This window comes from Chelonoidis abingdonii, chromosome 14 (genome assembly GCF_003597395.2).
Source record: "Chelonoidis abingdonii isolate Lonesome George chromosome 14, CheloAbing_2.0, whole genome shotgun sequence".
Taxonomy (NCBI): Eukaryota; Metazoa; Chordata; order Testudines; family Testudinidae; genus Chelonoidis; species Chelonoidis abingdonii.
The window spans coordinates 32,161,343-32,173,217 of record NC_133782.1 but is presented as its reverse complement, the minus strand read 5'-3'; the positions used below and the strand labels follow the sequence as shown (position 1 = coordinate 32,173,217).

Below are 11,875 nucleotides of genomic sequence, written 5' to 3'. Positions count from 1 at the left end.
TGCAACCAGGTCTTTCTCCAATCTTTCTGAAACAGTCTCTCATGTTCAAAATAGTAAGTACTAGCTAGAAAAGGCAGATTAGTCTTATGTTTGTTTTCTTAACTTGTGAATGTGTATTTTGCTGGAAGGATTTTTAACTCTGTTTGCTGTAACTTTGAATCTCAGGCTACGGGGGAGGGAGTCCCTCTAGGCTATATGAATCTGAATACCCTGTAAACATTTTCCATCCTGATTTTACAGAGATAATTTTTACTTTTTTCTTTCTTTAATTAAAAGCCTTCTTTTTTAAGAACCTGATTGATTTTTTCCCTTGTTTAGGACCCAAGGGAATTGGGTCTGAACTCACCAGGGATTGGTGGGCGGAAAGGAGGAGGGGGGGAGATTAATTCCTCTTTGTTTTAAGTTCCAAGGAGTTTGGATCAGTGTAGCCTCTCAGGGTAACCCAGGGAGGAGAAAAGTCTGGGAGGGGGAAAGGAGGGGGGATGGTTTATTTCTCCTGGTTTTAAGACCCAAGAGTTTTGGGTCTTGGGTTCCCCAGGAAAGGTTTTGGGGGAACAGAAAGTGTGCCAAACACTATATTTTGGCTGGTGGCAGCACTATCAGATCTAAGCTAGGAATTAAGCTTAGAAGGGTCCATGCAGGTCCCCACTTTTGGACGCTAAAGTTCAAAGTGGGAATAATACCTTGACAGGCCTGAAGCATAACGACCTGTCATGCCTACAGAGCTATTGTGCACTTGGCTGGCACCCATAAACATCTTCTAACATCCTCATCACAAAACCAGACAGCTCTCCCTACTCATCATCCAACGAGGACCTGGACAGATGGAAAACACATGATGAAAGCACACACCTGCCAATGACTACCCAGAGCTATATGACCTGGCAAACCACACAGCAGCACACCCAGGGATGAATACTGATCTTCCGTCACTCGAGGAAGTACAAAAGGACATCCAAAAGTTATGAAATTGACATGTTGCTGGACCTGATAGTATTCCACCTGATCTGCTCAAAAGTGCCTCGGAACCAGTGAGCACTGGCCTGCATCAACTGTTCTTAAAAGTGCGGGCATCAGGCAGAGTGCTAGAAAAATGGAAAGATAGCATCATAGCATCCCTGTACAAGGGTCAGGTTCTTGCACCAAATGTGCCAACTACCGGCCAATCTCATTGTTACAGTCCCCATAAAGGTTTTCACTCATGTCCTGCTTGGTAGGATGCAGCAGCTCCTTTACAGACATCATCATTCACAGCAATCAAGTTTCACTGCTGGGCAGCTGATAATAGATGCTATTCTTAGCTTCCAGCTTCTGACCGCACCAAGAATTTAACTGCTCACTTCATGTGCCATATATCAACATCAAACCTGCTTTTGATTTGATCAACAGGTGAAAGCTTTGGCTTGCACTAAAAAGAGTTGGCATCCCAGATGTTCTGCTAAATCTGGCATACAATTTTCACACCAGTCCCAGTGCAAGAGTGCACATTGGTTCATTCCTCTCAACACAACCTCACACATGTGGCAGGAATGTATTGTCACCCCAGTACTATTAAGTTTAGCTATCAACTGGACATTAGGACGTGCCGCTCCATGTGTCGGAATCAAGGCTGGTCAAGAAATGTTCACCAACTAAGGGTATGTCTACACTACCCGCCGCATCGGCGGGCAGTAATCAATCCAGCGGGGGTCGATTTATCACGTCTAGTCTAGATGCGATAAATCAATCACCAAGCGCTCTCCTGTTGACTCCTGTACTCCACCGCCATGAGAGGCGCAGGCAGAGTCGACGGGGGAGCGGCAGCAGTCCACTCTCCACAGTGAAGACACCAAGGTAAGTCGATCTAAGTATGTCAACTTCAGCTATGTTATTCACATAGCTGAAGTTGCATAACTTAGATCGATCCACACCCATCTCCCCACCCCTACCCCCCCCGAGTGTAGACCAGGACTAAGACTATGCCGACAATGCAGTCTTGCACTGTGGAGAGTATTGACAAGTTCACCTAAATAGACTGCAAACAGAATTAAAGTGTTCACAGCAAACTGGACATCCTCCAACAAATAGGTCTTACTGCTCCTGCATGAAGTCCATGTCACCTTGGACACAAAAAATATCTCTGCACTGAGAGAGAGTTCAGGATCCATCAAAGTTGGGTTCTGCCTGTACTGCTACATGGGTCAGAAACCTGAACCCTCCTAGAAGAAGACTTGGAGCTGCTAGATACATTCCATATGTGTCATCCACACCAAATTCTGAGCATAAAGTGGTTTGACTTTGTATGAAATGCCATAATCTTGCAGAGCTCTAGCCCTCCTCAGATCACTCACTACATTCAAAAGCAACTTTGTATGCTCTTCGGACAGATCACCAGGACTGACAAAAACATCCCAGCACACCATGCTCTCAAACTGTCCTTGAATGGCCATGCAGCCTGCTTTGGCACCAAGACCCTATTGGGTCAGAGATTGCCCTCAGGTTCTGAGAGCACTGACACTCCACATTCCAGAGCAGCCCCCTCTCCAAAGAAATGGAGGACCCATTCCCCACTGACAGCGCTGAGGAAAAGGTCACATAAGACCAATCCTAAGCACTCCAGATCTCAGGGTGACTCTTCCACCTCCCCCAGGAAAATTGTGGACCGGCATGGAGTTGGTGCTGGCACACAGTTTGGGGCAGGTGCCTCTAACACTTCCCTGGTATCAAGTAGGGAGGTTAGAAACTCTGTACCATGACTCTGGTTCCAGCCCCTGGGTGTCCATTGAGACCAGTACCAAGGAGGGAGATGCCAATACTATTTCCACATCAACAGCATATCAGGCAGCTACAGACTTGCTCTGCCTTTCAGTCATGACCTCTCCTTTGGTTTCACCTCACTTAAAAATTACTTGCTTACAAAATCAGGAATAGAAATACAGAAGCGTCACAGCACACTATCACTATCGCTGAAAAATTGCTGACTTTCTCATTTTGTCTGTATGAAATCTTTGTTTGTACTGACTTTGCTAGTGCTTTTTATGTAGTTTATTGTAAAAGTAGGAAAATATCTAGATGAGTTGATGTATCCCCTGGAAGACCACTGTGTACTCCAGAGGCACACGTACCCCTGGTTGAGAACCACTGATCTATAGCCCCATCAACTGACTGAGCTGCTGAGCCCTTGGGTCTGTTGGCACCACACCCCAATCGTCCCCTTTCACAGGCTGTGGAGGCAGGGCCAGTACCGGGATCAGTATGGGGGACTTCAGTATGGGGAACCTCTGCAGCACTGCTGCAGTTGATTCTGCTAAAGCTTCCATGGCGACTTTCACTGGCTTTAGCGCCAGTGCCATCAGGCACTCCAGTGCTGCTACTCGCTTTGGCACCGACACTGCTTCCGGCACCAGCATGCTCAGTACCAATGGTACTGCTTCCATCAGCAGTGCCGCTTCCTGCCTCCTTCTGGCAATGGAGGAGTCAAAGCGGTGACTCACTCCCTGTGGTCTCGCTCCGCCTTTATCTCTCGGATCCCGAGACTCCTCTGCATCTGAGTTGGGGTCGTCATCCTCCTGCTCTCCATTACCTCAGGAGCCGCTGATGGACCATTACAGGTACTAGAATTGGTGCATGTCTTGTGGTCAAGATGGAGGCCACTGGCCCAGCACCTACTGGCCACAAATACCTTATCCATATCACTGGCCTCCATGGATTCCCTGGGACACCCCTCAGTCCTGCAGGACAGCCACCAGCAGTTCTCCCTGCAGAACCTCCACAGGTCATCCCATCCAGGTCCATCAGCCCTGGAACAGGATCTGGCTCTGGCCCAGTTAAAGGCCTCATCTTCATCTCCAGACAATGCTGGCTCTTCCTTCCCTTCGGCACTGGAGAATTTTAAGGCCTACCAAGATCTTTTGTGCAGTATAGCTGCTTCCCTTGGAATCCAAGCAGAGTTCTTGCCAGATACCAACCAAAAATTAGTGGATATCCTTCAGCCATCCACCCTAGGGAGAGTCGCCCTTCCTATCAGTGATGCACTCCTCGAAACAGCTGAGACCCTCTGGAGCGCACTGGCTTCAGAACTGCCTGCGGCTAAGCACATGCAGAAGCACTATTTCATTCCCATACAGGGATTTGTGGGGTTTTATTCTCATCTGGCCCCAAATTCCCTAGTCGTAACTGCAATGAATAACATAGCCCAGCAGGGCAGGGTCAAGTCCACCTCCAAGGACAGGGACTTTAAATGATTGGACCTCATAGGCAGAAGATTTACACCTCCTCTTCCTTACAGATGTGAATTGCTAACCAGCAAGTCTTGCTGTCCCCTCACTATTTCACCACTTGCCAAGCTGTGTCAAAGTTTGCAGTCCAGCTGCCCAAGGCCTCCCAAGAGGAATTTTAGGCATTTGTCACTGAAGGCTGCTTGGTGGCTAGGGTATGTCTATACTACTCGCCGGATCGGCAGGCCACAATCAATCCAGCGGGGTTTGATTTATCGCATCTAGTCTAGACATGATAAATTGACCTCCGAGTGCTCTCCCATCGACTCCTGTACTCCACCGCCATGAGAGGTGCAGGCAGAGTCGACGGGGGAGTGGCAGCAGTCGACTCACCGCAGTGAAGTGAAGACACCGCAGTGACTAGGTGCAGTTGCGTAACTTAGATCAATCCCCCTCGCCAGTCTAGACCAGGCCCTAAGACGTCCCTGTAGTCCACGCTACATGTCATGGACACCTTGGCCACTGTGAGGACAGCTTCCTGGCTACACAATTCGCACATTGCCCCCAATGTCCAACAGCCATTGAGAATTAGCCCTTCGACAGCCAAACACTAGTTTCAGGCGAGATGCTGCACTTCTTCAGGGACTCCAGGGCTACTCTCTGATCCTGGGGGTGTGCACACTGGCGGCATTCAACAGCAGCAGCAGTATCGTCTGCAGAGCACGTTTGCAGCCCTGCCCTTGTCCAAGGCAATGGGACGACCCAAGAAAGAGGGATAGAGCCCAAAGGAGAAAGCAGTCAGCTTCAAAGTTCGGACAGTCCACACACACGGCCCTGGCGCCCTCCAAGCGTCCATTTTGACTCCTTGGTCCAGAGCATTGTTCCAGTCGTTGCTCCTCCCAGAACCACAGTAGTGGGAAACTTGTGGCCCACGGGCGGCCAATCAGGGTAAGCTGATTGTGCAGGTATGGTCCCCCGCAGCTCCCATTGTCTGGGAACAGCGAATCACAGCCCCTAGGAGCTGCGGTGGGCTGTGCCTGAGGACAGTCAACATCCGCAAAATGTCTCGCAGCCTGCGATCAGCTGACTCTGATGGGCCGCATGCCATTCACCAGCTTTGCCTCAGTCTGTAGTCTCAGCCTGCCACGACAGTTTGGGCGTGTCGGAGGCTCTTGGCCTACATGTCCAGTTGCACGCAGGTGGTCCAGTTTGCAAGCTTGCGCTTTCGCCCCCTTCAAATATGGCTCAGGACGGTCTCATTCCATATCAACGTGCTGGAGCTTCGGGCCATCTACAAAGCATGCTGCACTTTTCAGGACCGTATCAGAGACTCAGTGGTTCACATATTCACCGACAATACCACTGTGATGTACTATGTGAACAAACAAGGGGAGCACACTCCAGGTCACTCTGCCTAGAGGCGATCAGGCTCTGGCTGTTCTGTTTTGAGGAGAACATCACTACGGTAGCTGTTCACTTGCCCGGGGCTCAGTATCATCTCGCAATCCATTTCAGCAAGTATTTTTCCCTAAATCATGATAATCTGGGTTGCCATACAGCAAGTGCAAGGAGAGATTTCCCACCTTTATGCAATCGGCCTTTCCCAAGTCCAGAGTAACTATGCAGCACTGGCTGAGGGGACCTGCCCGTCAGGATTGAATGAAAAATTAAAAGAGCTCATCTCAAGACATGTGGGGTTAACGTAGCGTTTAACTTCAGTGGGGGAGATCCTGCTCCTCTGCAGCACTGTGTGTTGTGGAGTGGCAGCTGGTGTTCCACAATTGGCTTTCCAGTCTAAGTGCTATTTTACTCCGCAATGCAACCACAATTGACCCAAAACATCATATCGGCCTCCAAATTGTTACGTTAGCCCTGAGACTGGGGTAGAATCTCCCTGTTAAGCTAGAAGTGAATTGGACAAGGGGTTCATGGATAATGGCTCCATAACACCGTGTTAAATGCAGTTCCAGCAGTGTAACTTCTTTATTTTATCATTTGTACCAAAAAAGCAGGAAGGAGGAGAGAGATCCAACTACTGGGGTCCTTCTCTGGGTCCCCTCCCTCAGATCCAGGGCCAGCCCCAAAACATAGCTAACAAATGCAAAATTACAAATTGTGTTAACATTTTCCACTGTGGTGAGCTTAGTCCAGGATTCCCAAAGGCTGCTGGGAACCTGAGATTCCATGTAGTATGGAGGTTCAGGGTGCGGGGGGGGGGGTCACCACCACACCCCTGAGCCTGAGGCTTGCTGGGGGGCTCAGCCCACCCTGGAGCTGTAGAAGCCAACACCGATCCCCATAAGCCTTGGCAGGCTACTTAGTCCCCAGAGAACCATTCTGGATGCTCCCAATGTGCCAACACATCTGCCAGGCAGGCAGGCAGAGAGATGTGCTTTAAAGAACTTCTCAGAGCCCGTCTCTGCTGCCGCCTCATCATTCTATATTTGCTCTCACACTCCAATGCATTAGTGATACCTCCCAGCTTCTCCCCAGCCACTTCTCTGATTAGGCTGCCCACATTCCAGCCTCCCAGTTGCTAAAGAATACCTTAGCTAACACTAAGCCCCACCCCTGGCAGAGTTCCCAGCTCGAAACTGACACATTAATAAATCCTCTCTAAGTTTGCTTTGTAATTACTCCTGTTTCTAATTCACCTTCCGTCTAGTTCCTTTGAACTCCCTGGCTCCCAGAACACATGGTCTGTCTCAGTCAGATCCAGAATGAAAATGAGCAGAATTCCCACTTTTCTATTTATTTCAATCAAAATAATTTTCTAGTACAATTCTGTACCCATTTCTATTTTTAAAAACAAACAGCCCATCCTCAGCTGGCATAAACTGGTGTTGCCTTACATCTGCTGAGGGGCTGGTCTCTGGCCTTGGATTCAGTGACATCCCCATCTCCACACAGCTCTGCCTCTCTCTCCTTACCTCAGATCCCAGTCCTCTGACCTGCTTAGCCAGGCTGTCAAGTAAGACCTCATAACCCTGGGCTATGGTTCAGCTTTATGTAAATTCAAGGATTCACACACGCTCGGGCCTATTTAGTATCAACTAATATGATAGATTGTCAATGCGAAAACTAATGATCCTCAAAAAAAAGCCACATGTCAGTAAGAGCAACAGGAAATGCCTGGGATTACCTCAGTTCAGGTCATAAAAGACAGCACGGTAGAGTAGCCTCCAGGAACGTGTCATTACAACTGTTATTTGGTGCATACTCACACAGAAAAATGTCCTAGTCAATAGGCTTGGAAAGACTCCACAAGGCCATATGAAGCCCAGCATTCTGCAGGACTTCTCACTACCTCATTCCCAATAACATCTTGTCTAAACTGTTCTTGATCTCTGATAGGATGAGGCCTTAACCAAGGTACACAGAGTTGCTGGATATTTTCTGATATGAGGAAATCAGAGCATGGGAGAGCAGGAAAAGCTTTAACAAGTCAGACATTTGCTGGCTGTGCAACTGGGGCCCTTCTGGTGTCCTGGTGCTCTCTCCTTTGGTGCTTTCCATCTAACCAATGCTACAGTAGCCACATGCCTTACCCCAGTGATGCTGTGGTTCTTGTCAACGAGGGCCTCTCTGAGGGTCAGGCGTCCAGATGTCACTAGGTGCTGAAGGCTGATGACTAAGGTACCAAGCAGTCTACAACAAAACAACAGTCAGAGAGGGAATATTCTGTTATGGTTTCAGTCTCAGCTAGTTATCAGAGCAGAGAAGGTTGCTCATGGCACAGTCTCCACCCTGATAACTCACAACATGGCTGTGTATATAATATTGCCAAAGTATTTCCTGCAGGTCTGTTAGTATATAGGCCTGTTTGTTAGCCTGAGATAGAATTTTGGGTTTGACTTTTGATACGCTTATATCTTATACTAATATGTGTGAACAAAGACACTGTGTGTTACATCTGCTCACAAACAGATGGGGTGAAAAGAGATAAAGTAAAGACATTACAGGGATGTTGTCGTTATCTCAGAACCAAACATTACAAAATGAGGAACTGTAGCTGTTAAGGCCAGATGGGACCTCCATGATCTAGTCTGACCTCTGGCACAGCACAGGCCTGAGAACTTCCCCCAGACATTCCTGCAGCAGCCTAATGCCTTGTGGTTGAGCTAGAGCAGATTTTTTTTTAAAACCCTCCAATCTGAAGGTGACGGAGAATCCATCACATACTTGGTCGGCTGTTCCAGTGGCTAATTACCCTTGCTGGTGAACACTTGTGCCTCATTTCTAGCCTGAATTTATCTAGCTTCAGCTTCCAGCCACTGAATCTTGTTATGCCTTTTTCTTCTAGATTAAAGAGCCCCCTGATATCAGAACTCTTCTCTCTTTGCAGATACTTAGAGATCATGATCACACCATCCCTTAACCTTCTCTCCTAAGTCTCTCACTGTAAGGCAGGTTTTCCAGGCCTCAGGTTATTCTTGTAGCTCTTTTCTGAGCCCTTTCCAATGTGTCAACATTATTTTTGAACAGCAGAACTGTGTGCAGTATCTAGTAATGGTCTCACCAAAAATGTCGTAGATAGAGGTCATTACCACCGCCCTGATCCTACTCAATATTCTCCATCTTATACAGCCAAGGATCTCATTTGCCCTTTTAGTTACAGCATCTCATGGAGACTCATGTTCTGTTAATTATCCACCTTGTCTTTAAGTCCTTTTCAGAGTCACTGCTTTCCAGATAGTTCCCCATCCTGTAAGCATGACCTATATTCTTTGCTCCTAGATGTATGATCTTATATTTGGCTGATTTATAAACTGCATGTTGTCTGAATGAGCCCAGGTTACCAAGCAATCCAGATCAGTCCACATAACCGATCTGCCCCCATTATTACATACCACTCTGCCAGTATTTGTGTCATCTGCCAATTTTACCAGCAATGATTTTATATTTTCTTCCTGATCATAAAGATAGTCAATAGCATTGGGTCAAGAACAAGACCCCTCTAGAAACCTCTCCGGTAGATGATTCCCTATTTACAATTGCATTTTAAGATCTATCAGTTAGTCAATTATTAATCCATTCAATATGTGCTACATTGATTTTGTACCATGTTAAGTTTTTAATCAGATCGTTCTGCGGTACTAAGCCCAGCACCTTACAGAAGTTGAGGTATAGACATTGCCAGGGTGACTCTCTCAACCAAACCGGCAATCTCATAAAAAAAATATCAAGTTTGTTTGACAAGACCCATGTTCCCTTAAACATACACGCGCTCACTGGTGTTATGTTCTCATCCTTTCCATCTTTCCTGATTGCATCCCATCTCAGGTTTTACATGATTTTGCCCAGGCTTAATGTCAGGTGAACCAGCCTCTAGTTACCCAGGTCATCCAGTTTATCCTTATGCTTACAAGAACCTACCTGTTACTGAAAACTTTACTGCAGTTGTAAACTTTAACTAGCAGCATCTCTTCCATAATGAGCTTCCCATAATGTGGCCAGCGAAAGAGCTATAAACAAACAGAAACATACAGTGAATTTTCAGAGCTTCTGCAGCACCTCATGGCCACAGAGGATCCCCACTAATTCTCAATTTGTTCCCATTCCCTAGGGCCTAGGGTTATTCTCCTCCTAACACTCACATTCTAGTGAGAGATTCTGTAATTAACCCCTGGGTGAGTGAGAACATACACCCCACAAGATTTTCTTTGGGGCAGAGCCTTTCAGTAGTGGGCACCTGAGATGCTCCTGGGACTCGAGCTGTTTGCCTCATCTAGCCAAGCCCTAGGACATGGAGACTCTGTGTGTTCCATGTGAGAGCTGGGACACCGACTGCCTTCCCCTCCTCGCCCTTCCACTGGGCGTGAGGCCTGTCAAAACTAGTGGGGGGCAGGGCTACAAAATAAAATTAACAACATTGCTACAATATAAATTGCAAAATAAGCCCAACTCCATCCAGCAGCTAAGAGCAAAAAAGGAGGTGAGCCAACTGGAGGACGAGCCAGGGCACCTGGCCCCCAGCACTGCCCCAGAGCCCTGCAGCACTAGGCATGGGCCAGGGGGGCAGAGGAAGGAGCCTGATTATTCTGGGCAAGGGACACTCTTCCTGATTAGGTCTTAAGTCTCTTGTTCCCATGGTTTTGCTGGAGGTCTAGTTGGAGGATGCAGGGAAGTGAACTGGGACTTCTTTAGCCTTATTGGAAAGGGCTGGGTGCTGAGTGTTGAACAGAGCTTTCCTTCACACTGTTTATTCAGGCACTTGAATTAAACAGGTAATAACAAAACCAAATTCAGTTCAAAGTGTTTCAATATTAGGCCTAAAGCTCCCTCCCTCTCCACTGCTTAGCTGTGCTTGCTTAGTGTCTGTGATTTCATAAGCCTTCCAGCTCTGTCAGCCCTGGAGTCTACCAGGGGTGAGACCTGAATTCCCAACGTAAAAACAAGCAGAATCCCCCCTTTGGCTGAACCCCCCCTTTCACACCCTAAAACAGGGTGTGCATCCATTTCCCCACCTCCTCTTGTCGGTCACCCTCACCCCGAACGTGCCCCAGGTCCCAGCAGTGACACTTCTGGGACTCAGCCCTGGGCAGGGCTTTCTGGCCTCTCCTGTCTATATTTAGCATTGCTCCGTTCCGCAATTTCAGTTTCTTGATAACAAACACTGGAGAGGCGGGAGGGAAGTAATGTTCTGTACAAACAGGAGCTGCCAGGAAGCCCTGCCAGGGGACTCCAGCTGTACTGAGAACATGGCCCAGGCCCCTAGGGGCTTTTCCGCTGAATGCCACAGAGGAGCGCTGTGCTGGGCATGAGAGAGAAGCTCTCACAGACAGGGCACGGCAGCCTGTTCCCCAGCCTGGGGCCAGCTGCCCTGTGCGCCCTGCTTCCCTCTGTGGGCCCCCAGGGCACCGCACAACTTCTAAAGCAGCAGGTTTCCTGCCACCCTCTGATGCTCTGGGGCCAGCTGGACTCCCCAGCCCTGGCAGGAGGCTGCGTTGCACCACTCCCCACACCTGACAGCCATATTCGGGGCGCTTTCGCCTGGGAGCCTCAGCCTCCCGCAGACCCAGGGAAATGGGGAGTCGCTCTCACCACGAACAGGCCAACTCATGCACTCAGTAAGGCGGCTCCCAACCACCGACTAGGGTGACCAGATGTCCTGATTTTATAGGGACAGTCCTGATATTTGGGGCTTTTTCCTATATAGGCTCCTATTACCCCACCCCCCAACCCTCTGTCCCGATTTTTCACACTTGATCTGGTCACCCTACCACAAACTGAAAAGGCTCGCTGGGCTCATCCCTACTAAAGGTGTGTGGGCAGAGCCAGCGCCCCACCTCCAGGCACCCCTTGCAGCACAGATACCTGGGTGAGGAGAGGGTGGAGCACCGGGGGCCAGAGCCGCCTCTGTGATCCCAGCTCTCCGGGCACTGGGCAGGTGGGTGTGAAACAACCTCCAAGAAAGGGAGAACCTGACCCTAAGGAGCCAAGCACCTTGGGCTGCCCCTGCCAAAGGCAGCTGTGCAGCCTGTAACATCCATTGATCTCACCTGCCGTTTTCACGGTGTGACTGAGAGAGTTTCTCCTACCCACGCCCCTCCTCCACTCCTCCTCTCAGACACCCCTCCTCCCCATCGCCTCCCCCCGACACCCCTCGCTCCCCAACCCCTCTGCCACACACCACCCCTCACTTCCCATCCCCTCGTCCCAGTCATCCCCCACTCCCC

General features: G+C 48.9%; 1 protein-coding gene across 1 annotated transcript in view; it reads right to left on the bottom strand.

Moving 5' to 3' along the window:
- Positions 1 to 11,875, bottom strand: part of LOC116816902 (fer-1-like protein 4) — a 120,903-nt gene that overhangs the window by 104,207 nt on the left and 4,821 nt on the right. The window contains exons 2-3 of the mRNA XM_032766535.2: positions 9,573 to 9,661; positions 7,745 to 7,844 (exon numbers count right to left, since the gene is read on the bottom strand). Coding sequence (XP_032622426.1) covers positions 7,745 to 7,844; positions 9,573 to 9,628 — 156 coding nt within the window. The 5' untranslated portion in view covers positions 9,629 to 9,661. The remainder of the gene's footprint in view (positions 1 to 7,744; positions 7,845 to 9,572; positions 9,662 to 11,875) is intronic.